General features: G+C 41.4%; 1 protein-coding gene across 1 annotated transcript; it reads right to left on the bottom strand.

Annotated features, from left to right (window-relative positions):
* Positions 1-6: 6 nt before the first annotated feature.
* Positions 7-27,974, bottom strand: arrdc1b (arrestin domain containing 1b). The gene is made up of 8 exons (XM_058618096.1): positions 27,739-27,974; positions 12,932-13,042; positions 6,779-6,829; positions 4,748-4,902; positions 3,833-4,015; positions 3,545-3,721; positions 2,228-2,666; positions 7-1,331 (listed from the first exon to the last, which is right to left on the bottom strand). The coding sequence occupies exons 1-8, from the start codon at positions 27,854-27,856 to the stop codon at positions 1,267-1,269; spliced, it is 1,299 nt and encodes a 432-aa protein (XP_058474079.1). The 5' UTR covers positions 27,857-27,974; the 3' UTR covers positions 7-1,266.
* Positions 27,975-27,981: the final 7 nt, after the last annotated feature.

Below are 27,981 nucleotides of genomic sequence, written 5' to 3'. Positions count from 1 at the left end.
AAAATATTGAATGTACAAACAATGTGATTTATTTACCACCAAACCAGAGCATGTCAGTGTACGTGGTCTTCTTTAAATTTAAGTTTTTACATTTTATCAACATCTGGTACAGAAAAAAAACTTATTTTCAACATAAACCAATATGTAAATATTGGAAGTGGTTAATTTGGGTCAATAAAACAGTTTAAAAACGTTTTTTTTCTTTTGGTTGCACAGTAATTTTTATATATTTATAAATAAGAAACATTCCTCATTAACGCCTATCTGTGATGGATTTAAAAAGTACAATGGTTGGAACTGTTAAGATGGTCACTAAAAGATACACAAAGGGCTTTAAATTAGTTTTATGCAACCTGGTCCATCCTGACAGATCTAATTAGTGCTGCTTTATCTCACCGTTAGTCTTTTCTAACAGGAAACGGAAAATTGTAAAGCATGTACTCTCCCGCACCAAAGCCCATTAAGAAAACAAGCATTTTTATCTCACAGGGGGAAACGGGAGCTGCTGCTGTACTGCTGCCTCGTTTGGTAAGTTTGTGTCACTGGGATAAATCTGAAATAAGGATTTCAAACACCCAAGTCACAAAATAACACATTTGAACTCAGTGATCAACAACTACTGTGAGCTGTGACGTTCATTTGCTGATTTTCTCAATGGCTTTGGTGTGGGAGAGAGAGGGGTTTACAAAGTGACAAAAACGTACATTTTTTTGTTAAAAAAAGGCCGTGTAACAGCGAGATAAAACAGTGAACATATTGTTTAGTCAAAGCTAAGTCCAGGCGGGGTCTCTGTCAAAACATCAGTCAAACACCTTTCAAAAAACATGAACTATCCCATTAAGTGAAGATGACTGTGTCCTGCTGATGATGAGGACATCTCACACACACACACACACACACACACACAGCAGTAGGACTTTGGGTGTCATCAGACTTCCGACTGAAGACATTTTCTAAGCATCACAGATGCAACAATTATTTTAAAAAAAGAAGAAACATTTTCCCCCGCCCCAAGAAGTACACACGTCCGTCCATCCTCCGTGTCAATCCAAAAGATGTCTCTTAGGCACAGTGATGATCACCCAGTATGTCTGTCACGATCCTGAAATTAAAATTCTTATATTTAATATAAGATAAGGTCCATTTTTTTCTAAAACAGTACAGGACAAGGAGGACAACGGGACTAAATCTTTGGGGTGTTGGGGCTTCTGTCCACCGCCTTTCACCCCAGACAGGTGCGAGTGGGCTTCACCAGCTGCTTCCTGTCTACTGTCCGTTGTTGAAGCTGGAGTCGGCATTACTGCAGCTTTCCTCATAAGTGGGCGGCGGCTCTGGAACGCAAAGGAGAGCAAAAGTCGTCGTTTAAAGGTTAGTTCAGGTTTTATGAAACAAAATGGCTGCTGGCAGGGAGACCAGGAGAAACATATTTTAGCTTCTTAAGAAAAGATTCACCTAAAGATATGTATGCTAACCCTCAGGCTTCAATTTACTGCCCTCTTAAGTCATTAAGGACAAAATTGTCCAATTCTAAAAAAAATCTGCAAGAAAATCTTTACAGATTAATATTTATTTAATATTTAATATTTTTTGTTCTCCTTTTTTCTGCATACATCTCTTAGACAACTTCAGCCCTGCTCAAAACTACCAAAAATATTGAGGATTTTAACCCTTTAAATGCCAGTTTGATTACTTGATGTCACTGTTGCTATTTATGGAAAAAACACACAAAACAACATCAGTATTAAACATGTCCAAGATTACTTAAAATAATGACTTTGATGCATTTTTAGTTTTTGTATAGCATCAGATTTACAAATATACTACTCTGTTAAGTCACTAAGGACAAAAATGTCCACTTCCAAAAACTGTTTATTAAAGAAATACATAAAAAAGTTTTACTTTTCATTTAACAAATGGGGTTCAGATTTAAAATGTACTACCCTCTTAAGTCATTTGGGGATAAAAAAAAATGTCACAATTAACCTCACACACCAAACTCTCTACTCATATACTGCTGCCTCGTTTGGTAAAACTGTGTCTCCTAAATTAATCCAAACAAAGGACGAATACAGATTTTGAGTCACAAAATGAACACGTTTGAATTTACTGATGGAAGCAGCAGTGACTCCACAACCCTTTGTGTGCTGTGACGTAAAATTGATGATTTTCTCTATGGACCCTGGTATGGGAGAGTGAGCGTTTTACAAAGTGACACAAATGTACTAACCATGAGGGTAGTCACAGCTGCTGTACTCTGGAGGGAGAATGAGGGAACAGGAAGTAGGTATGGGAGTCACATCTCCCTCTGTGAAGAATGGAATGGTTGCCCCAGTGGAGACACAGAACAGCGGCGCGGACGCGTCGGGCCGCCTGTGGCTGGGAGGCAGCGCTGCACCCGGCGCATAGCTAAAGGCGCTGGGCGACATGGTGACCGGCTGACCTGAGGGATCCTGCTGAGAGTGACTCTTTGTCGGGATCTCCTCACTGACCATGCCACCTGCGCCCTCCACTGGCTCCTCCTCCACCGGCGGGGCGCTGGGCATCACCCCCGCGGCGCCGCAGCGGTCTGGAGTGGAGGGGATAGTCCTCGACGGAGACAAGTTCACAGCGATGTTGCCGATGTAAATGGGCAGAGTGACGACTGCGTCTGGAGATTTTAGTGACACCTGTGACAAAAACATGAGCCTGAATTAGCTTCACAACTATGAGCCACAGAGTTCTAGACTAAAACTCAAGATTTATATTCATCACTGAATGTAAATGGATGTCGTTTTTCTTTTAACTGCTGATAGTGATGTTTGTTCATCAATTAAATTCTCAGGGAACTCAGGGACTTCAGGCAATAGCTTGTGTTATTAGCATGATGCTAGCATGGTCTTAATGCTATTTTATCATTGGTGTTGAAGCTGTGTTGTGTCTACTTATAAATGGTTTTATAAATATTTAGCAAAGCTGTTTTACATGCCAATACGATATAACTTAAGTGGTAATGGAGTAGAACTTACATGCTAATGTTCTATAATTTAAGTGCTAATGTAATATAACTTAAGTGGTAATGGAGTATAACTTAATAGCTAATGGAGTATAACTTAATAGCTAATGGAGTATAACTTAATAGCTAATGAAGTATAACTTACATGCTAATGTGCTATAGCTTAAGTGCTAATGAAGTATAACGTAAGTGCTAATACAATATAACTTAAATGCTAATGTAATATAACTTAAGTGGTAATGCAATATAACTTAAGTGCTAATGTAATATAACTTAAGTGCTAATGGAGTATAACTTAATAGCTAATGGAGTATAGCCTAAGTGCTAATGGGGTATAACTTACATGCTAATGTTCTATATCTTAAGTGCTAATGGAGTATAACTTAAGTGCTAATGGAGTATAACTTCAGTGCTAATGTGCTATATCTTAAGTGCTAATGGAGTATAACTTAAGTGCTTATGCAATATAATTTAAGTGCTAATGCAATGCTAATTGGTTGATTTTAAAAGAGACACGTCACTTAATCACCAGTAACACACTCACACACTGACCTGGATGAAATAGTCGATGTCTATGAGGCTACAGCCTGCTAACGCTGACTGAGGAAGAGGAGGGACGATGATCTGCTCCCTCCACTCTGCGTGTTTTCCTCCTTTCACTCCGGCTCCTTCCACCTCAGCGATGGTCCGCAGGTCAAACAAGGGTCGCTTGGTCTTGTAGGTCACTTTCTGATGAGAAACCATGAACACATGAAAATATATAAGAGAGTCACTTTAAACCATGTCAATGTCCTTTCCCAGTTTAAAGCAGCTACAGTCAAAACCATTTCCAGTGTCTACCTGTATGAGACTGGCCAGTACACATCCCGTGTCCTTCCCAGACTTGTTGTGGATCTCAGTCGCTAACTTGATGACCTGACCGGGAACGTAGCCCCTCAGGTCACTGCGAGCTTTCAGCATCAGCGTCCCCGTCTTCACCAGGAGGTAGCTGAACTTCTTTGTCGTCACCGCACAGTTCGGTTGCTGCAGAGACGGAGAGGGAGAGAGGGAGGGAGAGGGAGAGAGAGGGAGAGAGAGAGAGAGAGAGAGAGAGAGAGAGAGAGAAAGAGAGAGTCGCAGGACGAAGGAGTTTGTGAGTAAAGGCCTCGTCACGTTAATGAGGAACAAAGAGGAGAAACTGATTTTAGCCACTTAACAAAAGGCCACCTCATAAAATCTACATCAGCTTAAGTGGATGAATATCACAAGAACACATTTGAGTATTATATCAACCTTTGACAACAGCAAAACTAAGTTTGTGTCACTTTGTAAACATCTCACTCTCCCACACCAAAGCCCATAGAGAAAATCAGTCATTGTACATCACAGCAAACAGGAGTTTTTGATCCACCTCTGCCTCCATCGGTAAGTTCAAATATGTTACTTATGTTATGAATTTGGCACCTGAAAAGTTTTGTTAAGGTTTACCAAAGTGACACAAACTCTCCACACAAGGCGGCAGACGACCAGCAGCTTCTGTGTCGCTGTGAGCTACAAACACTGGTTTTCTGTATGGACTTTGGTGTGGCAGAGTGACCAGTTTAAATTTTTCTTTTTATGTTAGAAATGGTTAGAAACATATTCTGGAGATATTGCAGACTTGCATAGATTTGATCTGGATTTTTTTCAGGCATGTAGATTTGGAGGATCTGGAGATTAAACCCCCAACCTCCTGGTTGGAAGACAAACCCGCTGTCCCTGGGTTGTTACACTTACTTCAACGTCCGGCACCTCGTTGAGGTTGAGCAGGTTGAGTAGGTAGAAGGGTTTCTTGATTTTGTAGTCCTTAGAGAAGCGGCGTGTGTCGATGGTTGCCACCATGCGGTAAGAAATCTTCCCAAACGGTCCCTCGAAGGAAGTCGGGACAGCAGCTGTGGAGTCGGAGGACGGTGCGGATGTTATTGTGACATAGTGAACAGTTACTGACATCCTTGAGGAAGGTAAAGACTATATGTCAAAGAGAGTACCGCCATTTTCACACATGAATTCTGCAAAATGTCCCTCCTGAGTTTCTCCTGGTGTGTTCTCACTGGGACATTATCAGCTGATTTGATGTCAGGAGACGTTCTGAGTGACTTTCAACCATCTTAAGAACATGTCTCTGAAATTTAGAGCATGTCTGAAAGCAGCTTAAATGGAGAGGTTATAGTTTCCTCCACAGGAAAGTGAAGTTTGTGAAACCGCTCACCGTCCTGCACCAAAGTTCATGAAGAACATCAGCGTTTTAAGCTCACGTGCACCCAGCACTTCCTGATCAATTACTGCCTCATTTGGTAAATCTGTGCTACTTAAGTAAATCCAAACAAAGGATTTCAAACACGAAAGTCACAAAATAACACATTTTAACTTTTTAACGGAGGCAGCAGTGGATCAACAACTCCCGTGTGCCATCAGGTAAAATCCCTGACTTTCTCTATGGACTTTGGTGTGGGAGAGAGAGAGAGAGTGAGAGAGAGTGAGTGACACAAACTTGAGTTTACTGTTGGAAAAGGGCAGTTTAACAGTGTTCCACCAGCAGGGGGCAGTAGCACACATCCCTCAGGTCTGACAGGAGGGGAGGGAAAGTTTGGGAACATGAAGACTAATTAAACAGTGACTACACACCAGCAGAGCGAGAACGAGGACTATAAATAACCCGATCCAGCCCTGTGCTACTGCCCACGCCTGACAGAGTGCAAGATAACAAGACAAACCATGCACTGTGTCAGCGCCCCCAGGTGGCAACCATGTTCACCTCATCCTTATCATTTCATGCAGGGAAAATCCCAACTTTGCCATGACAGAAGAAGAAGTCAGGTGTTGTTTTTTTGAAGGTATGGACACAGAGTCTGCACCGTGAGCGCCCCCTGTGCAGAGAACCAGCCTGAGACACAAAGGCATTTTAAAACATGGCCACCAGGGGGACAATGGGAATACATCAGACTAGTGTACGATGTCTTTATAACATGTTCACTCACTATTAGACACACTTTTCTCACAGGAAACTCAGGTTTGTGTCACTTTGTAACTCCCACACCAAAGTCCATGGAGAAAATCTCAAATGTTGCATTAATGCACACATTCATGCACACAGGAGTCGCTGATCCACTGCTGCCTCCGTCGGTAAGTTCAACTGTGTTATTGAGTGATTTCAGTGTGTAAAAGCCCTCATTCAGATTTACCCCAGTTCCATAAACTTAGCAAACAAAGCAGCCATATTCCAGCAGCTCCTGTGTCCGTGTGACCTTAAAACGCTGATTTTCTCTATGGGGTTTGGTGTAGGAGAGTGCGCGGCATACAAAGTGACACAAAACTTAAATTTCCTTGAGGAAAAGCTTGTCTAATGTGGGATTAAAATATGGTTAGATATCAGAGACTTAATATGATTTTGATTTTATAGGTGAGCCTTTTGTTAAGTGGCTAAAATCTTGTTTTTCTTGAGTCGTCACTGGCTGCCATGTTTTCACTGAGGGTGGTTTATGAACCCAGAGGCAGGAGAACTTATTATTATTATTATTATTATTATTACAAGCATATGTTAATGAGGTGACTGTTCACACACTTCCACTATGTGTGTGTGCGTGTGCGTGTGCGTGTGCCCGGACAGTGGAAAAGTTTCTGTGTTATCACAGATGCTGATGTCACTCCTGATAAAAAAAGAAGCAAACAACAAAAGAGAAGAAAAGAAAAAAAAATGATAAAACAATTTTTAAAAAAAGGAACAGGAGGGCGTGGCCAGGTCACAGAGGAACAAGCAGGTACACTCACCTGGAATGAGAAACTGGAACGGGAAACTGTGTTCGCCTGCCGTCAGCATTCCTGTAAGAGAGGGCGTTCATTCAGTGACACAGCGGAAAATAAACAGTTATTGATTTATTTGATCATAAATGACATAGAAACGTTAAGATATTCAGAGTATGTTTGTTAAAAGTGGGCAGCAAACATCACGTACACGTACAGCGTCTCATTTGTCTTACTGAAGTGTTGGAAACTCGAGAGTAAACAGGAGTGGCCCGTGTGTGTGTGTGTGTGTGCGGGGGGGGGACCTCACCTACTTTCCCACTGGGATGGAGTTTCAGGCACAAACGGGCTTTTGTCGCCGCGCTGACATTCCTTTTTATTTATTTTTTTTCATTGGCGGTGAAATGAAAAGAGGGCGAGTGAAACCCGGGTCAGACACCGGCTGACGCGAGCGTCGGGGGCGTGAGGCGAGCGACACATGTTCGCTGGCAGAGCTGCAGCTCTTCTCAGGGAAGTTAATGAGTGATTTATTGGCAGTTAATGAGTGATTTTACCGGCAGAGCAAGAAACGACCGAGCGGAGAGTGGGAGGCAGACGTCAGCTCACTTTTCTTAGTGTCAACAAAACCTGTGACAATTAATCAATTAATACAATATAATCAAGTCATAACTCACTGGAGCTTTTAAAGAAAGCCTCATGTGTATGTAATTAGACTCTGAGAAGCATTGATAGCTCATGTGTTGACATCTTCACGCCCTGAAAATCATCTTCATACTGCATGTAGAACGTGCGATATGACAGAGCGACTGGTTGAGGCCTGCAACTGATGACTAGAGACCGGCGGATGCTCATATATGGTCATTCTTGGTCTGGTTACGTGAATCACATGACTGCATGTATTTTGAAAGGTGTTTCTGGTTTTTTGGGTCGTTTGGTCTAAAAACCTTGGTTAGAAAGTTAGAAATCTTTATGTATATCAGTAGATTTGTGCACATGGACAGAGGAGAAATTGAAACATGATTTACTGACCAGTGTTAAAAATGTGACAAAAACATGTTATTAATGTTACTCTGACAGCTTTTCTACACACAGATTTAATGTCAATAGTTTTTCCATATTTACCGACCGGAAGTCACTCCTTTCATTTAAGTTTCTGGAAAAGTTTAAATGCTGACACTGCCTCACAGGGTCCATTAAACTGATAACAAGAGCCTTTTTTAAGAAGTTTCCTCCCCCCTCTCCCCGTCACACGTCAGTAAACCAGGTTATTGATTCACCAGATGATCTGACGGTGCGATAAAAGTTCTTCCAGAGAGAAACTCGTCTCAACTCATTAGGGACGGAGAAAACAGCCCTTTTTCCGTTAGTTTCTGTTTCCTGAGAAGGTATGTGCATGTGTGTGTGCGCGTGTGTGCGTTGGTTCATTTGCATCACAGAGGAAGACGCAGTCATGCTCTAAACCAGTGCAGGTGCAGCAGCACTGCAGATGAACTGCCATTAAAGGGCCAACGTGGGGACTTTTGAAGAGCACTTGTACAGAGTCAGTGTGTCACACACAGGTGCTGAGAAGCAGCCAGAGTTCAGTGAAACCTGCCCCCAACTTTGGGGACAACAATAAAAAATAAACAGGTTTATCCACTTCACAATAACTCAAGAAATAAGATCTCTGTAAACTGGAGAGACAAATATTTTAAAGAAAATGTCCTGTGTATAATTTTCCGAAACGTTTGTGTCGCTTCTTTGACTGCTCGCTCTCCTGCACCAAACCCCATAGAGAAAACCAGCGATTTTACATCACAGCGCACAGGAGTTGTTGATCCACTGACGCCTCCATCTGTAACTTTAAATATAGTCATTTGTCACTTTAGTGTTTCAAATCTGTTATCGGATTAAACTCAGTGACAAAAACTTAACCAAACGAGGCAGCAGTAGAGCAGCAGCGCCTGTGTCCAGGGGAGCTTAAATCGCTGGTTTTCTCTATGGACTTTGGTGCTAAAAAAATATATATATATTAGGAAACTTGCAAATGAATTTCTAATACCTGCAGTTTGTGCAGAGATGTGTGAAATGGTATTCATGAATAAAACTACAGATGCTTCAGTGGAGTTAGTAGAAGAAGCAGCAGCAGCAGCAGCAGCAGCAGCAGCGCGTCAGTGGGAGGGGCGTTCCTCATTTCCTGAAGGTCATTAACCAACAACAGTGACAGGATGAAGAGTGGACTATGACATCATCGTCACTGCTGTGCACGCTGCCAACTGCCAAGCATCTGTGGCATACCACATTATCAGTGAGCCACGCTTACTTGCTTTGTGTGTGTGTGTGTGTGTGTGTGTGTGTGTGTGTGTGTGTTGGTGGTGCTCTATCACACTTCCTGTCTGATTCTCTGAGCGTTCCTCAGCCCATTTTTGGAAGACAATGACAATGAAAGGAGATAAAGACACAACAGTTTCCAGACTCATGAGTGTGTGTGTGTGTGTGTGTGTGTGTGTGTGTGTCTTGTATTTAAAGCTCCGCTCAGTAATTTCTTTGTGATCCTCTTCACATCCTCAATAAATAAAATAGACTGCGACAGAGGAAAGACAAAGCTGCCGTCTGCCGTCGTCACAACACTGTAGGAAACATGACTAATCACTTCGGTCAGATCACACATGGAACTGATTGGCTACCGTACCTGTCAGTCACTAACTGACCCCGCCTACTTGCGCGTCCGTGCTCTCACGATGTGTCGTCACGACACTGCAGCAGATATGGGAGAAGGCGGATGTGTGAGTTGTAGCTTTTCCAACAGTTACTGACCCGACCTTTACGGCTCATTTATGCTCAATGTTAGATTTTTTTATTACTTTTTTTTTAAACAGAACTGGACGGAGCCTTCTGTCCTTGCTCAGTCCACATGTGTAAGCTTTTAAACGATGTCCCCAAAAACAGACAAATGTGAGAGAAAACATTACTTGTGTTGCCAGGAAATGCTGTAATAATACAACACGTTACTAATGTCATAAAAACAATACTTACTAACAATTCTAACCCAAAAAATGCTACAAAATGTTGTATAGTAATAAAGTTACTAAAAGGTGTCATAAAATGTTCAAATATGCCCAAGAAAGTTAAATTATCAAAAAATGTTAAAAAATGTTGCAATGGAGAAAACCATGGTAGCTACATCACAAAAAACACTACTTATATGACCAAATTGTTACAAAATGTTGTATTGTAACCAAATTGCTTCACAAAAACATTCCTTAAGACAAAATTATCAAAAACATCATAAAATGTTGTAATGTTAGCAAGTTAGCAAACATTACATTTCACACACAAAACTTTAGTTCCAAATATTGCAACATTACAAAAAACATAACTTCCTTAGGACTTAGGTGGGCGGAGCTTTGACTAGAGTACACACAGCTGGGGTTTGGATGTTTTGTTTGGTAGACGTAGCCTGCTTATGTTAGTTTTTCCACACATTTCCACACTCCGGCTTTAATGTAAACATGTCAATGTTATGTCTACAGCTTGAATCTGCTGCCCAGTGATGTCCATCCATCCATATATCGTCAAACACTTATCCAAGATCATGTCGCAGGGGCCTTCAAACTTCCCTTTCGTCCACATCAACACATCGTCTAACTCTGACTAAGGCACCCACAGGCAATCTCAGGCCAACAAGGAGATATAATCTTTTCACCTTGTTCTTGGTTTGCCTGAAGATCTGCTCCCAGTTGGACGTTCTAGGAACACCTCTATAGGGAGGTGCCCAGACCACCTCAACTGGCTCCTTTCCACACAAAGGAGCAGCAGCTCTACTCCGAGTCCCTACCGGACGACTGAGCTTCTCACCTTATCTCTAAGGGAGAGCCCCCTGCTGAGAGAACTCATTTTGGCTGCTTATACCTGAGATCATGACCAGAGGTGAAAATAGAAACAAAGATGAACTGATTGAGAGCTTTGCCTTTTGGGTCAGCTCCCTTTTCGTCACAAAAGTGCGGCAGAACGAACGCAATAACGCTCACACTCTTCCGATTTTCTGGCCAATCGCACGCTCCATTTTTGACTCACCCATGAACAATACCCTGAGATACTTAAACTCCGTCATTGGGGTAAAGACCCCACCTGGGGTAGGCAATCCATCGGTTTCCTACTGAGAACCATAGCCTCTGATTTAGAGGTGCCGATCCTCAAACCCCCGCTGCCTCAAAATCTAGGCAGCTATCGTGACCACATCATCTGCAAAAAGGCCACCAAAATTGGAACCCCTCCTCACCACGGCTGCACCTGGAGATCCTGTCCATGAATTTCACAAACAGGATTGGGGAGCCCTAGCAGAGGCCAACATCCACCGGACATACCACCAAGTATCCGGACACAGCTCTTGCTTTGGGCAAACAGGGATTGGATGACCCTGAGAAGTGTCCGCCCTTACCTTAAACGCCCGCCACACCTTCTACAGAACATCCCAGGGGAGCAGGTCATAAACCTTCTCCAAATCCACAAAACAGCAAACACATGGTAGGCTGGAAAATTTGTACTCCAGGATCTCTGCCAGAGTAAAGAGCCGGTCCATTGTTTCACGGCCAGGACGGAATCACACATTGTTCCTCTTCAGTCTGAATCTGCTGCCCAGTGATAGCAATCTTTAAATAAAGAAGGTCAATGCCACTGAAGCACTAACACCAAGTATGAAGGAGCTTATGTATGAATATGTTGTTATTCTGCAGTCTTTAGGTGCAGTAAATGAAGATAAATGACTCTCCAGTAGTACATTGTTTATAATGTAGTATATAGACAGAAGTGATGTGTATACAGTAGCTGTATATGATGAAGAACACAGTTCATTTCATGCTCTAAAGAGCAACAACAAGTTCCTCAGTAGATATTAACATTAACAATAGATTGAATGCACACTTGGCTGGGCAATATGGAATAAAATACCTTTTTTATCATTTGATATATCAAGTTATAGGTAAGGCTGAATGTCTTAACAATAATATTTGGATATTTTTAGTTTATATAGTGATCGATATCTGTGATATTTAATTCATAATATTTAGTGTACTTCACAAATGTATGATGATTCTCAATGCAACAGCCTTTAAACAGTCATCACAGATACTTTATCACAATATCACGATATATAGATATAATCCTCATTCATATATTGCACACACATCATTTGCTGTGGGATTTAACTGCAACGCATACAAAAGATGGAAGATCACGCGCAACAATAAACGTCCTGTGAGCTCTTGACTTCCACAGGCGAGTGGCGAGGCCTTGAGGGGGCGGAAACAAAGGAAAAGAAAAGACCCGTCCTCTGTGGAGCAGGTCCAGTCTTCTCATGAGTCACCGCTGGAAACCACGTGTGACCTCAGGGAGGCGTCGTGCAGACAGCGAGGCTGGACACTGTTACTCTGCCTGATTGAGGCTTTTATCTCCTCACTGCTGCTGCTGCTGCTGCTGAGAGATTAATCCCGTCGCAGCATATTTCCCATAAGCCAAATGAGCTGGGGGGGCGGAGCCTTCACTCACGTAACACAGCGATGATTTGTTTTGATAAGGGGCTCCGACATGTCAGCGCTCTCAGATGAGAAAGATATGTCGCTTTGTGACATTCAGAGAATCTGCAGCGTCACAGCAAAAAGAAATGAAGCCAATGTGGAAGTGTCTGAAACCTGTATTCTCTCAAATGTCCACCGGGGCAAACTTATGTTGTCGTCATGTAAACTTTGTAAACATGACGACAACATTTGAAGGCTCCATTATTTCAGTACAGTCCAATAGGTGCATAGTTGCGGGTACTGTATATATATATATATGGACAGGCTCCACCCCCTCTCTTCCAAACATGGTTACTTCTGGTTTCACAAAAAACCAAGATATTAAACTGAACAAAATATCAAACTATGATGTCACAGTGATTTAAAACGAGGTGTTAACTTCCAGATAAGGCTCCAGCAACTACATGTATCATCAACTATTTTCAACAAATACTGATCAACAAATCAGTTGGAGTGTTTCTGTGATTTCAGCTTCTTGAACATGTTTGGTTTCTTTAGGGACATTGTCAGTTGAAGGGAAGCACTGATTGACATTTTCCACCATTTTCTCCATCAATGAACCAAGATGAATGAAAATAATCAGTAGAAAACTCATGAGGCATCTTTTTTCTCTAACTGTCATCACCTCTGTCAGCCACAGACAGCGTTCTGTTGAAGTACTGCTCCTCCACGCTCCATGACGTCTCGTTCACTTTGTTGGAGATTCCACACGAGCCTTGACAGCTCACCTTGATCGCTGCCAAGAAGAGAGGAGAGATAAAATGGTTTCCATTAGTGACGAAGCAGGAAAAAAACCTTCTTGACGGACGAGTTAATGATAGTCTTTTTTTCTATATTCGGTGAAACGTTTGCACAGATCCGTCAAATCATGGTCCAGTCAGTAAAAAAGGGGAAAAACAGATTAGTAGCCACTTAACAGAAGCCTTATCTAATACAATGCACATTAGAGTAAGTCTATGATCTCTTAAGAAATATGTCTGCTGCTTCATCTTGCTCTTAGACAACCTTTTTCTGAGGAAACTGAGGTTTGTGTCACCTCCTTCAGTGAGTTCAAATGTGTTATCTTGTGACTTCTGTGTTTGAAATCCTTTATTCGGATTTACCTCAGTGACACAAGCTTACATAACGGGGAAGCAGTAGACCAGCAGCTCCTGTGTCGCTCCCGAGCATAAATTGTTAATTTTCTCTATGGAGTTTGGTGCGGAAGAGCGAGTGGTTTACAAATCGACATGAATTTCAGATTCCTCTCAGGAAAGGCGGTCGAAACAGCAAGAGAACATGTTGTTAAAAAGAGAGCGAGCATTAAAAACAGTCAGCGTTCACGTTTATCAACACGATGGGTGCCGACATTTAAAAACACATAAGCATTAACGGACAAATACAGTATCAAGCTGCAGATTGTGTTTGACCTGTCACAGCTCATACCAACGCTGAATCCTGGCATCAGACAACACACACACACACACACACACAGATGGCAGATGGCTGCTCTCTCCACACCAGCAGGTCTGTTGGCACAGTTATGTGGAAGAGGGAGGGACCTTTGGTTTCAGTAGAAATAAATAAAAAAGTCCACAGCTCAGTGTCTATTTATTTGGTCATTAATTTAAACATGCAATCTGCTGCTCGGGCCATCTGCCTCGTTCATGCAGGAGAACAACACCTCCACACGTCACATCCACACAGTCGTCACGGACAAAAACACAGACGTGACGGGATATAAATGACAGCATGTTTCTAGACGTTCCAAAAAAACAAATATGCTGATAGTCCGACTAAAACAGGACTTTTAATATACATGTTAGTCTCACTGAAATTGTCTTCTATACTTCATTTTGACCCGATTCAAACTGCACATGCACCTGGCTAATGTGTGGAAATAACATAAGAAGCTAGTACACAGAAAAATCTGAAAACAGTGACAAAAACACGGTGAAAATTAGCCTAATTCATCTTTTGTTCTGATTTAATGCTGTGTCATCTTAAAGAATTTAACTTTTTTTAAGTTAATGAACAGTAGAAAAAGTCAGAATCGACATGCTAATAATTAGCAGCATGCCTTACTGGAAACCAGCTCGTATTAAAAGGAGCTGAAAGCGGAATAAAATGACACATAATGTGTATTTTAAATTTGTTTACTTCTTCTACATACACTCACTGTTCTCTCAATCCATGCTTAAGCCTTTTTTTGTACAAATTACTGATTTCAGTTTGCACAGAAGTTCACAAGTTGGATATTTGCTGAGTAATGCTAGCATTACAGCTAGGTTTGCTAACTAGCTAGCTAACCAAACACACTGAGTGGTATTTCATTCATAAAAACACCAGAGTAACATGTCCACAGACACAAGTAGGACTTACAGTCCAAGTAGGACTTACAGTATATTTGACTCACTTTGTAAACATCTCACTCCTACACCAAAAATACAGATTATTTCTTTAAAAAAAAACTGAAAACAACAGCTTTCACATCGTCGACGCTAGGAGTAGCATGAGTACTTTTAACAAGTAAATCATTTGGAATTACATTTTTAGGAGGCCTTACATTTATGTTTTCTAATATTAACTGTGTTAATTATAATTAAAGCACTGGACTGGACCAGACAGGAATACAAACAGGAAAAACAGATTTTGTCTACTTAATAAAATTAACCTTAACATCAAAAAATCCACTTCAACCAAGGTCTGCTAAGTCTTACAAATACCTTTATCTGACCGTTAGACAGGCTTTTCCATGAAGAAACTGAAGTTTGTAAACCACGCTCTCTCCTGCACCAGAGTCCATAGAGAAAATCATCAATTTAAGGTCACAGAGACACAGGAGCTGCTGCGGTTTGTGTCACTGAGAAAAACTAAAACAAAGGATTTCAAACACAGAAGTCACAAGATAATATATTTGAACTTGCAAATGGAGGCAGCAGTGGATCAATAACTCCTGTGAGCCGTGATGTGAAAATCACTGTTTTTCTCAATGGACTCTGGTGTGGGGAGAGTGAGAGGTTTGTGACAGAAACTTCAGTTTCAAGTTGTAAAAGTCTCTCAAACAGTGAAATAAAGCAGTGAAGAGTGATGTATTTAAATCATTTTATGTTTTACTGTACGTTTTTTTCTGTTTATAGGGACTGGTGCCAGTAAGACTATGTAACGCCAGTGAATGGACAAAAAACATTCAATTTAAAGCTATTTAGAGACTAAAATCCTGCAACACAAACTCAGCCCTTAAAAGTAGTGTTCGGTTTTTCTGACACGGACAATTCCTAACTTGCCCTCACAGTGGATTACACTGCCAGCAGAGGAATTTACAGCAGAACAAAGTGTAGCCTCAGGCGGACTGACTGACACTCAGGAAGAAGCAGCAGCAGCAGCAGCAGCAGCAGCAGCAGCAGCAGCAGCAGCAGCAGCAGCAGCAGCAGCAGCAGCAGCAGCAGCAGCAGCAGCAGCAGCAGCAGCAGCAGAGCGTGCTCTGACTCAGCAGCTGACTGGCTTTGTTACCAACACACTGAGTCGCTCCAGGATCCTCTCCGTCTGGAGGCGATCCCGGTGCTACTACTACTCGTGAATGTTCTGTGTGAGTGTGTGTGTGGGCAGACGGATACAAGAGAGACGCTCTGTCATTGATATAATGTTTCTGGACCTGCAGAGTAAACACGACTGCAGTTGGTTCATTAAACCAAAGACAGAGACTCTGACGAGGAAGTGAAGGCGTCGGCTCATCACATCTGTTAGACTGACGCCCACATGACTGAGGAAGAGCCACACCTCACTGTTCTTCATTTCAACTTCAGCCCACCAACGACTTCTGGGGCTGCAATGATTGATCGATTATTACTCAGTTACTGAATCAATCCCCACTATACTATTTTTGATAGTTTTTGAGAAGTTTTCAGCTTCGTAAATGTGAATATTTGCTCCATGTAACAAAGAAATCATTCAAACATTTTATGGACCAAACTATGAAAATAGTGTTTCCCTATCCTGTATTTTGTCATCTGAAGCAAAGACAACTGAAAATACTCACATTTAAGGAGCTTAAAAAAAAAAATCAGAGAACTTGTTTTAGTGACTTTAAAAAAACACTTAATCCAAGTGATTCAAAACAGTTATTTCTTCATTATCCCTGAGGGGCAGTTTGTTACGCAGTCAGCAGAAATCGCACACACACACACCCAACAGACTGTGGTTGACTGCATCACCAAAACAATCAGTTCACAGTAAGAAGTCTGAGATCCACGTCTCACAGCGCAGCCAGATGGCAAAACAAATCGAAGCAAACTGACAAAAAAAAAATCAACATTTCTGCTTCACGCAGCTGCTTTCACGACGACTCATGAAAACAAAAACGATGATGAGGCAAAACTGTCCATGGTGAGGACAAATAATCTCACTCAGACGATCATGGAGTGACGACGTGTCCACGCACCCTCACAGAAAATGTATATGTGGATGATTATGGAATCAAAAAACACTTCTGCTAAATCTGACAGAATTCCCTCAAGAAGTTCTCACGATATCATTGTTACAGACAGAAACTTCACAGGGATGAAACCATGAAGTCAGACGTTGCAGCCTCTTGCATCAGCATCATCATCATCATCATCATCATCATGATCATGAGTGAAGGTCTGGACCTCACAGGAACAAAAACCCTCTCAAACACAACAGAGCGCTGAAATGATCCACATTCCTCACATGCACCGAAACTTTGTCGTCAGACGTCATTTAAACATTCCTGCATAATCATGGCATCAGAACTCCCGAAAAGATGTGTGTGTGTGTGTGTGTGTGTGTGTGTGTGTGTGTGTGTGTGTGTGTGTGTGTGCACGTGTGATAAGACACAACTGTCATCTAGATAAAACAGAGAGTTTTAAAAAGGGTTTAAAGGGTTTAAAGGGTTAGTTTGGGGGGGTTGAAGTGGGTTAACCACAGCCACAAAGGCTCACCAGGAAAAATCTGAATCACATTAAGTGCGCGTTAACTTAATCTCACTGTTTGACAAGCTTTTCCAGCAGGAAACCTATGTTTTTAAACCGCTTTCTCTCCCACACCAAACCCCATAGAGAAAATGAGCAATTTCAGATCCCAGCACGCAGCAGTTGCTGATGCTCTGCTGCTTCTGTCGGTCGGTTCAAACGTGGCATTTTGTGACTTTGATGTTTGAACAGCGTCACTTGGATTCACCTCAGTGACACAATCCTCCAAAGCGAGGCAGCAGCAGAGCAGCAGCTCCTGTGTCGCTCAGAGCTTAAATCGCTGGTTTTCTCAATGGAATTCAGTGCAGAGGGTAAGCGATTTTCAAAACTTCTGTTTCCTGTTGGAAAATGCTAATAAGCAACAAGTTAAAGCAGTGAATATATTGTGAAGTTGTTGTGGACTTAATCTGGTGATGATTTTATTAAATTAGTGTTTTGTTAAGTGTGTTTTTTTTTTTCTCAATCATACTTTAAAAATACTGAACTGTCCCTTTAAAGTGTGTTTGCCAGGCATTTAAAAAAGGAATAAACAGGAATTTCCGACAGAATAAAACAGCACAAAAGGTCCTAGCTGAGACATAAAGGTTGTTAAAAGGAATAATTCTCATTCCCTGCACAGAGCACAGAGGTCACGGCGTTCGCTCGGCGCCACAGAGCGGCAGCGAAATCCGACGCTTCACTTAACGACCTTCATTAAATCTTTAAGTGCTGAAAACAATTAGTCCCTCTCACTTTCCCAGCGCTGGTTTCCTGATGCCTCCTGTCAGCGACAGACGTGTCAAACACTGATCCATCACTCCTGACTGTAAGAAAAAAAAAGGACGGAGCCAAGGACTGTTTGTCCAGACGTGTCCTGAATGACCTCTGTAAGACGAAGACGCTCAGAGGACGAATCAATTCATGTTCAACACGACTACACAGGAACCGGAGAGGGGACGGTTTTGACATAAACCAGCATGAGACAGAATTTAGCCACTAACTAGAGTATCATGTACACTGCTTTATCTCACGGTTAGGACAGACGGCGTCCAACAGGAAACTGAAGTTTGACTCACTCTGTAAACATCTCACTCCTGCACCAGATTCCATAGAGAAAAGCTTTGATTTTAGCTCAGAGAGACACAGGAGCAGCAGGTCCACGGCTGCCTCATCTAGGACGTTTTTGTCACCGAGGTGAATCTAAACAAAGGATTTCAAACACAGAAGTCATAAAATAAGACGTTTGAACTTCCCTGATGGAGGCGGCAGTGGATCAACAACGACTGTGTGCTGTGTGGTAAAATCGTTGGATTTTTCTATGGGCTTTGGTGTGGAGGAGTGAACGCTTTATAAAAATGAAACAAACTTTAGTTTCCTGTCTAACTGTGAGTTAAAGTCACAGACATAATCTCCAGCTATCATATACCGAAGCTGGGGTATATTTTATTTCATTAAGTGGCTTAAATCAGTTTTTTTCCTTGTGTTTGTGTCGGCAGCCATGCCACAAAGATGGTTTTTCAGCTATTTTTGTGTGTATTTGTGTTAACCAGGGAGTTTCAGTACCTCATACAAACATAGAGTATATATAAAAACTGAACTATCCCTTTAAAGCTCCTCCAGTCCAGCTTTAATCTACTTTACAACTTTGCTTTTGTGCTTTCAAAGTGATCACTGACGTTGACTATGTCTACAGGTGAGTTGGTTTTTAAAAAAAAGGTGATTAGTTTGTTCATCGTGGGCCACTGTATTAGGATTATACTGGCGTATTGGATTAACAACGAATTATACAATCAGGTGATTGTACAATTATAAAAATATTACGACAACTGGAAATAAATTGTATGCACTGGACCTTTAAGTACACACACATATGGGAGAACAGTAACCTGTGCATGTGTGTGTGTGTGTAAGAGGCTTATCCCTGCAGAGGTTACATCACACCACATCAATCAGAAAACATGTAATCTGTAATCTCAGGCTCAAACACAAAGTGTAACGTGAAGAGAAACCATTCATAGTTCTTCTGTTTCCCTGTGTGTGTGTGTGTGTGTGTGTGTGTGGTCAGAACTCATCTCCTTCACTTCCTCAGATCACTTTCGATGGTTTCCATGTCAACAGTGACCTACATTTAAACGTCGTCCTTGTTCTCCTCACATGACCCCACACTATTTTCTTTTAACTGGCCCTCATTTTAGATTTTAATCAGATTATATTGTGAGTTAAGTAATAATGACTGCGGTGAATCACAGACCAAAGTTCAGAGATGGACGGAACTTTTCTAATCTGTGGTTTCATATGGAAAGTGCCACGCCTTCATGTGCTCTGACTGAAGTTGGTTTTTCCCCTCAGATTAAAGTAAATGTGGAACCTTTTAAAACTGCTGGTGCTGCTTCAACTGTGTCTCAACTGATACTTCAACAATATTAACCCTTACAACAGCTGCACAGGATTAGGGACACATGTAAAAAAAAACGTTTTCTTAAAGAAAGTCTAAAAAAAAGCATGAATTCTGAGATTAAAATCAGCATTATTAGATTAGAAAATTGGAATTCTGAGATTATATTCAGAATTATGGGATTACAGTCAGAAAGTCAGAATTGTAAAATTAAAGTCAGAAAATTTGAATTCTGAGATTATAGTCAGAATTCTCAGATTAGAAAATCAGAATTCTGAGATTATAGTCAGAAAATTAGAATTCAGAGATTATAGTCAGAAAATTAGAATTCAGAGATTATAGTCAGAAAGTCAGGATTCAGAGATTATAGTCAGAAAGTCAGAATTGTGAGATTAAAGTCAGAAAATTGGAGATTATTGTCAGAATTCCCAGATTCATGTCAGAATTCCCAGATTCATGTCAGAATTCCCAGATTAAAGTCAGAATTCAGAGATTAAAGTCAGAAAGTCGGAATTCTGAGATTATAGTCAGAGAGTCAGAATTCAGAGATTCAATTCAGAAAGTCAGAATTCTGAGATTAAAGTCTCATAGTTTTATATAGAATTCTGAAAAAGAAAGCCACACTATGTCCATATTAATTGTGTATTGTTGCAATGGCAATTTACCATGGGTGCACCTGCGGCGCTGATCTGTGCCTCGTGAACAACTTCTTTCTAAGGCAAATATGAACAAAGAATTTGAACGATAACACTATTAAGTTATTTACACAGTGTGTGCAGGACTGTGTGAAAGTCAACAACAGCTTTGTTGTTTTTAATGTCCGTCAAACTCTGTCACCGTTGGCATTTGGACTGGGATTATGTGACTGAAAGTAGGCGTTAATACATATTAAAAAGCTGTCAGTGAGTTTAATTTACACATCTTGTGTACTCTGATGCTCAAACATGTTGAATAAACATGAAATAATGAAGAAACACGGGTTTTTATCAGTTACTTCACTTCTACTCGTTCAATTCCAGGTTTAAGGTGTTTTTTTCTGAAAAAGCAACTCATCTAATGGCTTTTCTAATTTGACTTTAGCTCAGTACTGTTTTTAAAACGCTGCAACATGACCAGAACATTTCATTTCATTTAAGGCACTTAAATCATTTAAGAGAGTAAGAGAGAGAGAGAGAGAGAGGGATTTGGATGTAACTTGAGTCCAGGAACTGCTGCTTCCCAGAATTTTCAATAAACACTGATTATATTAGAGTGCCGGAGTGTTTTTTTCAATAATTAAAAAAACAGCTTCTCTGACTTCTCATCTTCTTAAACGTGAATATTTTCCTGGTTTCTTTTGCTCCGTGTAAACAAAGAAATCAATAAAACTGAATCACTTTGGTTTGTTGGACAAAAACAAGACATTTGAGAACATCATCATTTCCAGGTCTGAGAAACACGGATCAATAGTTTCTACATTTTCGGACTCATTAATAGACCAAACACATTAAACACATCAATTTACAGAGACAATAGTCGTTAGTTACAGTTCTGTACTCCGCTTTGTTGTGTTTCATGTTCTCCCTGATGGTTTCTTTGGTTCTTAGTCTCTGGTTTCCTCTGGTTTTTGGTTTCCTGTTTTATTTTGTAGTTCTTCCTTGTGTGTGTACTTTTAGTTTTCCCTGCGTCGTTCTGATATCCCTGAGTTTATACACAGTGCGTTCAATTTACATCGGAAGTTGGAACGGAGTGGCGTCACCTCCGGGTTGAGCGTGTTCCAAAAAAACATAGATAATCTCTGGCTAGCCACTGTTAGCCGCCACTGTTAGCCATTGTTAGCCACTGTTCGCCATTTTTAGCCACTGTTCGCCATTTTTAGCCACTGTTTGCCATTGTTAGCTACTGTTCGCCATTGTTAGCCACTGTTCACCATTGTTAGCCACTATTAGCCATTGTTAGCCACTATTAGCCATCGTTAGCTACTGTTATCAAAAACACCACTCAGTCGTTTGTTCACACAAACGGCGTAACATGCCCGTGTATAAAAATGAATCGGTACTCTGTGTACGACTGACTGACTTAAAGTGGAACAAATAAGACTTTTGACACATGTAGCAGCCATTTTCGAATCCTGTGTTGGGCTTTGTGAGGTCGCTCCTAGTGGTGGTTCAAAATATTGATTTGGCGATATATCGTCGTTCTTCCTCATGCAATACGATAATCAATATTTATATTAACAAACTCTCTGCCAATTTCACCCGCCGGGCATCGTCGCTACTTCATGTCTCCGGTGGAGCTGCTCAAATGAATGAGGGGGAAACTTGGTGTGGAACCTGACTGAAGAAGAAGAAGGAGTTTCCAGCGGGATAATGATGGAGAAAGCTACGTTAGGAGATGCTGCATCCATGTTCAATACATATAGGCTTTTTCACCTTTGACCTTTGTTCTCTGTGTTAAGAATAAACAGAGAAATCCTGCACTTTTAACTTTGATTATCACAGAATCGTCGTATCATGATATTATTGGTATCGTGGACCGTGTGGTACCATTATGCTCCCACTCTCTGAGCTGAGGGGGTGTTCCAGTTTAAACTTTCCGACAAGGAACTGGGAAATTCCAACATCTTCTTAACACTCTGTGTCCTGCGTCTGTGTCCTACTTCCTGCCACTTGTTTTGATTTAGTCATTAAGTCAATGTGAACTCTGTCACACACACACACACACACACACACACACACACACACACACCATGTGATGAGCGCTGACTCATCAGCACCTGCCAAAACACTGATGTGAAGCATGTGCCAAAGAAATAATGGCAGTGCACAAACGTAGCATTTACCATGTGAACCTTATCAGAACCTCCACACTGGGGCAGAAACGTGGAGATAAAAGGGAGAGGATGAAGTCACTGTGAGTCACAGATTCTCTTCCTGAACCCCCGTGTGTCACAGTCCTCATTTCAGACAAAAGACACAACAAAGAATCTGAGAAAATAGAACACGAGAACAAGGGAAACTGAATAAAGTTACATTAGCAGCTGTGACAGTAGTAGTTTAATCTACAGTGATTAGATTTTTACTCATTTACACACGAGACAACCTGACATTTTGAGTTACAGCTGTTACCGCCCATCACAAGCCTGACTGAATTCATCCCGACGAGCTGCTGATGCTGAAACTAAGCATCAGAATGAGGAAGAAAACGGTGATTGAACGTTGAACTTTGAACGTCATCTCCCGAGGTTTTTATGCACGACTATTTCTAGAGTTTACAGAGTGATCTTTAAGCAGTTCAGTGGGAGAAAATGTCAGCGGTCAGAGGTCAATGACCAGACTGGATCGAGGAAACAATAACTCAAACAGTTACATGTTATAACTAAACTATGAAGACCACAACACGGGTGTCACTGTGTACCTAATAAAGTGGACGATGAGTTATTCTTATAAATGTGACACCATCCAAACCACGGGAGCCCAAACTGAAACTCGATGTGAGCCAAAAAGAAAAACACCCACTGTTATTGTAATAAGATGCAAGCATTTCCAGGAATCCCTGAATCCTGTAATGAAATATTCTGTTAGCTTTTAACGTAACTAAATATGTTTTTGTTATTTTGTTGTTTTGTAAAAAGTCTCCATGACATTAAATATCAGCGTTTAAAGTGTCAGAGTAATATAATATACTACTGTGTTAACAAATGCAGATTTATGCGTCATGTGAACACAAACCATATTTAAATAAAGAAAATAATTTCACCCACATTTCTTATTTTTACTTCCTAATTTTAATCTTCTTAAAGAAGTCAGATTCCTTGTATGTGTGAATATTACTTGGCAATAAATTCTGATTCTAAAATACACAAAGTGTATTTTACACAATGTGCTTCATACAAAACATTTAAAATTAAGTACAGAATAGAAAAGAGAGAAAAAAAACAAAGGTTTTACTAAAACGGAGCATGAAACAATAATTATGTCTGAAATTAATTAAAAAAAGTGAGAATCATGAGAATGAGAAAAAAAATACAGGTTTTTTTTCTCAAACAATTAATTTTCAAGCTGAAGTACACGTGTTAAAATTAAACTACAATATTAGTGACCACTCGTGTGACAACTTTGGAATTTTGCCATCCATTTGCACCCTGCATAAATGCATTTGTCGTACCGACTTAATGAAAACATTTGGTGGGCCAATTTTGGCCCACGGGCCCCACTTTGAGCAACCCTAATCCAAATTTAGCTTTTGGACACAGCTGTCGTCTTCGCTGTTGGACTTTCTGTCAAACAGAGTGAGTGCAGCCTCACTGTGTGATCAACAAAGTTTAAATAAAAGATTAAGAAAAGAAACATCCAGGACAAATATACGTGTGTGCGTGTGTGTGTGTGTGTGCGTGTGTGTGTGTCTCAGGGGACACAGCTCGTCTTGTTTACATACAGTCCAGCCGCTGGCCTGTGTTGCCACAGATTATGCTCAGGTTACAGTGAACGTTTGAACGCAGCGTCTCATTTACGCCTCTGATGACTGACACGGTTTTCATAAACGGGTCAAACGGAGCGTAAAAGGAGGGGCGTCTCACACACACACACACACACACACACACACACACACACACACGATGGACCCCGGTGGACAGTGAGTCCCACTCGTGAGATAAAATGTCCTCACCGCCGGTCAATGTGGCTACATCTCCAGTATCAATACATACTGAGGCTGAGAGCCGAGAGACAAGAGGAGGTTAAAGAGAAGAGACAGGTGGACGACGCCCTTTAACCTCCAATCTATAAAAGTCCTCAGAGACAATTATTGATACGCTGGTGCCAAATATTGATGTTCATTTAAAGAATATGACACTGCAAACAGATTTATATATATATATATGAATACAACTTTCCAGTGTCACTGCTTCGTGTCCCCCGGGGGTTGGCGCTAATCAGAGAAATGAGGATAATGAAAAAAAACAGCTGAAAGTAGAGTAATTAAGCTATAATCTACGTCAGCTAAAGTCTGCGATAGTTTAAGAATATGTTTAATGCTTTATCTCAACATTACACAGCCAATTCCAACAGGAAACTGCACCAAAGAACAGTGGTTTTGACAGGAAACTTTCAGATGGAGGCCCCTGAAAGTAGAGTAAGTAAGCTGTAATCTACGTCAGCTTAAGTCTGCGATATTTTTAGAATATGTTCACTGCTTTATCTCAGGACAACTCTGGGAACTTTGAAAACAGTTCACTCTCCCGCACCAAAGTCCTTAGAGAAGGAAATCGTCGTTTTAAGATCGCAGGGGACACAGGAGCGGCTGGTCCACTGCTGCCTCGTGTGGTCAGTTTGTGGACAGAGGATTTCAAACAGAGACATTTCACAATAACACACATAAACATCCTGACGGAGGCAGCGGGAGACAGCATCTCCTGTGTCCCTGTGATCTGAAAACGAGGATTTTCTTAATGGGGTTTGGTACAGGAGCGCGGGCGGTTTCCCCCGAAGCTACACAAACTTGGATTTCTTGTTGTAAAAGTGTGTCCCACAGTGAGATGAAGCAGAAAACCCACTCTGAAGATGCTCTAGACTTAAAGTGACGTAGATGTTTAATGAAGCTAATATCGAGGGACGTGATAAGTGGTCGGACAAACAGAGTCATGGTTCATGTTCAATGATGCTTTCATGACTCTGCTCATGCAAAGGAAGCTAATCAATACAGATGTCGTCTAATGGCTCCATCATCAATAATACAGCGAGGCTGAAAGCATGTATCACTTTTATTATTATCTCTGTGTTACACACACAGACACACACACACACATAAGAGTGTCCACTTTGATAAAAACACACACCGTCGCACCCTGAGGACCAACACACACACACACTCTGTGGAGTCACTTCTCGTGAACATGGTGCACAGTTGTCCAGGGATCGCGAATCATCCGCTTCATTACACAACCGGGAGCTAACGACGCACGGTTCAGTCTGACGGAAACAAACCAGCGACTGCTGGAGAAGAGACTCACACACACACACACACACACACACACAAAAAGAAACAGGAAGTTCTCACCGTTAGTAGAGACACACACACACACACACACACACACACACTTTCCCTGCTGCACCATGATTCAAGACTGATGGAACCATCATTGGCAGTTAATGCAGTCTCAGCATTTACAGTACATTAACAGAAGCACTGAAAGCCGGAGATGGAGTTAGCGAAGGTTCTCACTCTCAGGGATAGTGCACAGAAGCAGCCCGAGACACCGAGGCTCACTCTCAGTGAACACAAGATTTTAGCCACTTAACAAAAGCCTCAACAGATAAAGTCAATGTTAATTTAAGTCTGTACTATCTGAGGAATGTGTTCACTGCTTTATCTCACCGTTTGACACACTTTCAACAACAGGAACCTGGCGTTTTTGTTGCTTGCTAACCTGCACGTTCTCCCACATCAAAGACCATAGAGAAAATCAGCGATTTCAGCTCATGTGGACACAGGAGCCGCTGCTCTGCTGCTGCCTCTTTTGGTCAGTTTGTGTCACTGAGGTAAATCCAAACAAAGGATTCCAAACGCCAAAGTCACAAAATAACATATTTGAAGGCAGCAGTGGATCAACCACTCCTCGGCGCCGTGATGTGAACATCGATGATTTTCTCTATGGACTTCGGTGCGGAAAGCGAGCGCACTACAAGCTTGTTTCCAGGCATAAAACATGCCATGCTGCATTCACTCTGAGCATGAGGACTTCCTTACTCACATTACTAATGCTTATGACTGTGAGTCAGTGTCTCATACACCTACCACACCTGAGCTGTATGTGGGTGAAGCAGGTCATTGAGGTGCAGGGGAGCAGCTGTTTGCCACAGATGGAACACAGAGACTCCATTGTGTGGTACCTTGTTGTGGGATTCTTCACTGATACCAGGGCCCTGGTATGTTAATTGTCAGGGTGTGTAAATAAAGAAGGCTGCGGGAGAGCGAAGGGTCGTCGGGTTGATTTATGTGGCAGTCAAAAACAAGGTAAAAAAGTAGTTTATTTCCATATAACTTTTTTTGTGTGTTTTTCCCCATAAAACATATTAGCATCATGTAATCAAGCTGCCATATAGAGGGTTAAAATCCTGATAACTATTCAATATTTGATAGTTTTGATCAGGACTGAAGTTGATCAAAAGATTTAACCCAAAAAAGCAAAAAAAAACATTAATCTGTACTCTTTTATAGTGTTTTTGGAAGTGGACATTTTTGTCCTTAATGACTTGAGAGTGTAGTACATTTTTAAATCCAATGCTACTCAAAAACTGATAATGCATCCAAGTCAATATTTTGACTAATCTTTGTCAAAAATAACATGTAAAATTTTGCAACATTATACCTAACTTCAACTTCATCTTGCAACAAGACTGTTGCAAAAACAATGTAGCTTTCAGTTAGCATGAACATGTTGATACGATTAAACATATAAATCTCTTTAAATTGGTATGAATCAAATCAAAAAATTTATTCAGTAAATCAGCAGCCTGATCTTTAAAAGTTACAAAACTACAGCTTTATCTTTGGGGAAAGTACACTGTCTTTCAGAAATGACTCAGAGGTGCCCAACCTATGGCCCACATTTTATTTCATGTCACTTCATCCTGACACAACCACAGTTTAGGAAACCCTGAACTGGCCCTTTAACCGATTCCTGTAGATATTTTAAAGAATGTAAAATCTGACATAAGTTGGACAGAAAAGTGTCTTCACACCTGTTGTCCTGCCTCAAACATTACGAGGAGACACAGGAGGAGGACAAAGATCAGGATGTGGTTAAACATCACTCTACTGCCACTGCTGCTGAAAACGCTACTGCTGCTGAAACCGCTACTGCTGCTGAAAACGCTACTGCTGCTGAAACCGCTACTGCTGATGAAAACGCCACTGCTGCTGAAAACGCTACTGCTGCTGAAAACGCTGCTTCTTCTACAACAAACCCCCAAACATGCGACATTTCCAGGCGGAAAAAGGAGCCACAAACACGGCGTCAGCAGCTCCTCTCTGCCCCATGAACCAAAGCAAAGCACGGAGGGAAAAGTTTGATTTCCACGCAGCGTGTCTCCGGTGAGCGGCTCTTACCTTTGTACGGCACAGAAGTGCTGGTCCGGATCTTCACGGTTCCGCTTACGGATTCTCCGGGACCGTAAACCACCTTGTTGTTGGCGAAAGTGATGTCAAATTCCTGAAGCTTCCCCATGACTGTGCTCCTCCTGCTCCTCCTGGGTAACTGTTACTTCTGTATCTGCTCCTCTGCTGCTCCTCCGCTGAGTTCCGCTCAGCAGCTCCGCCGCTCTGCGTCTGAAGAGAGCGCGAGGAAGCGAC

This window comes from Solea solea, chromosome 19, assembly GCF_958295425.1.
Source record: "Solea solea chromosome 19, fSolSol10.1, whole genome shotgun sequence".
NCBI lineage: Eukaryota > Metazoa > Chordata > Actinopteri > Pleuronectiformes > Soleidae > Solea > Solea solea.
This window is presented reverse-complemented; position numbering and strand designations above follow the sequence as displayed.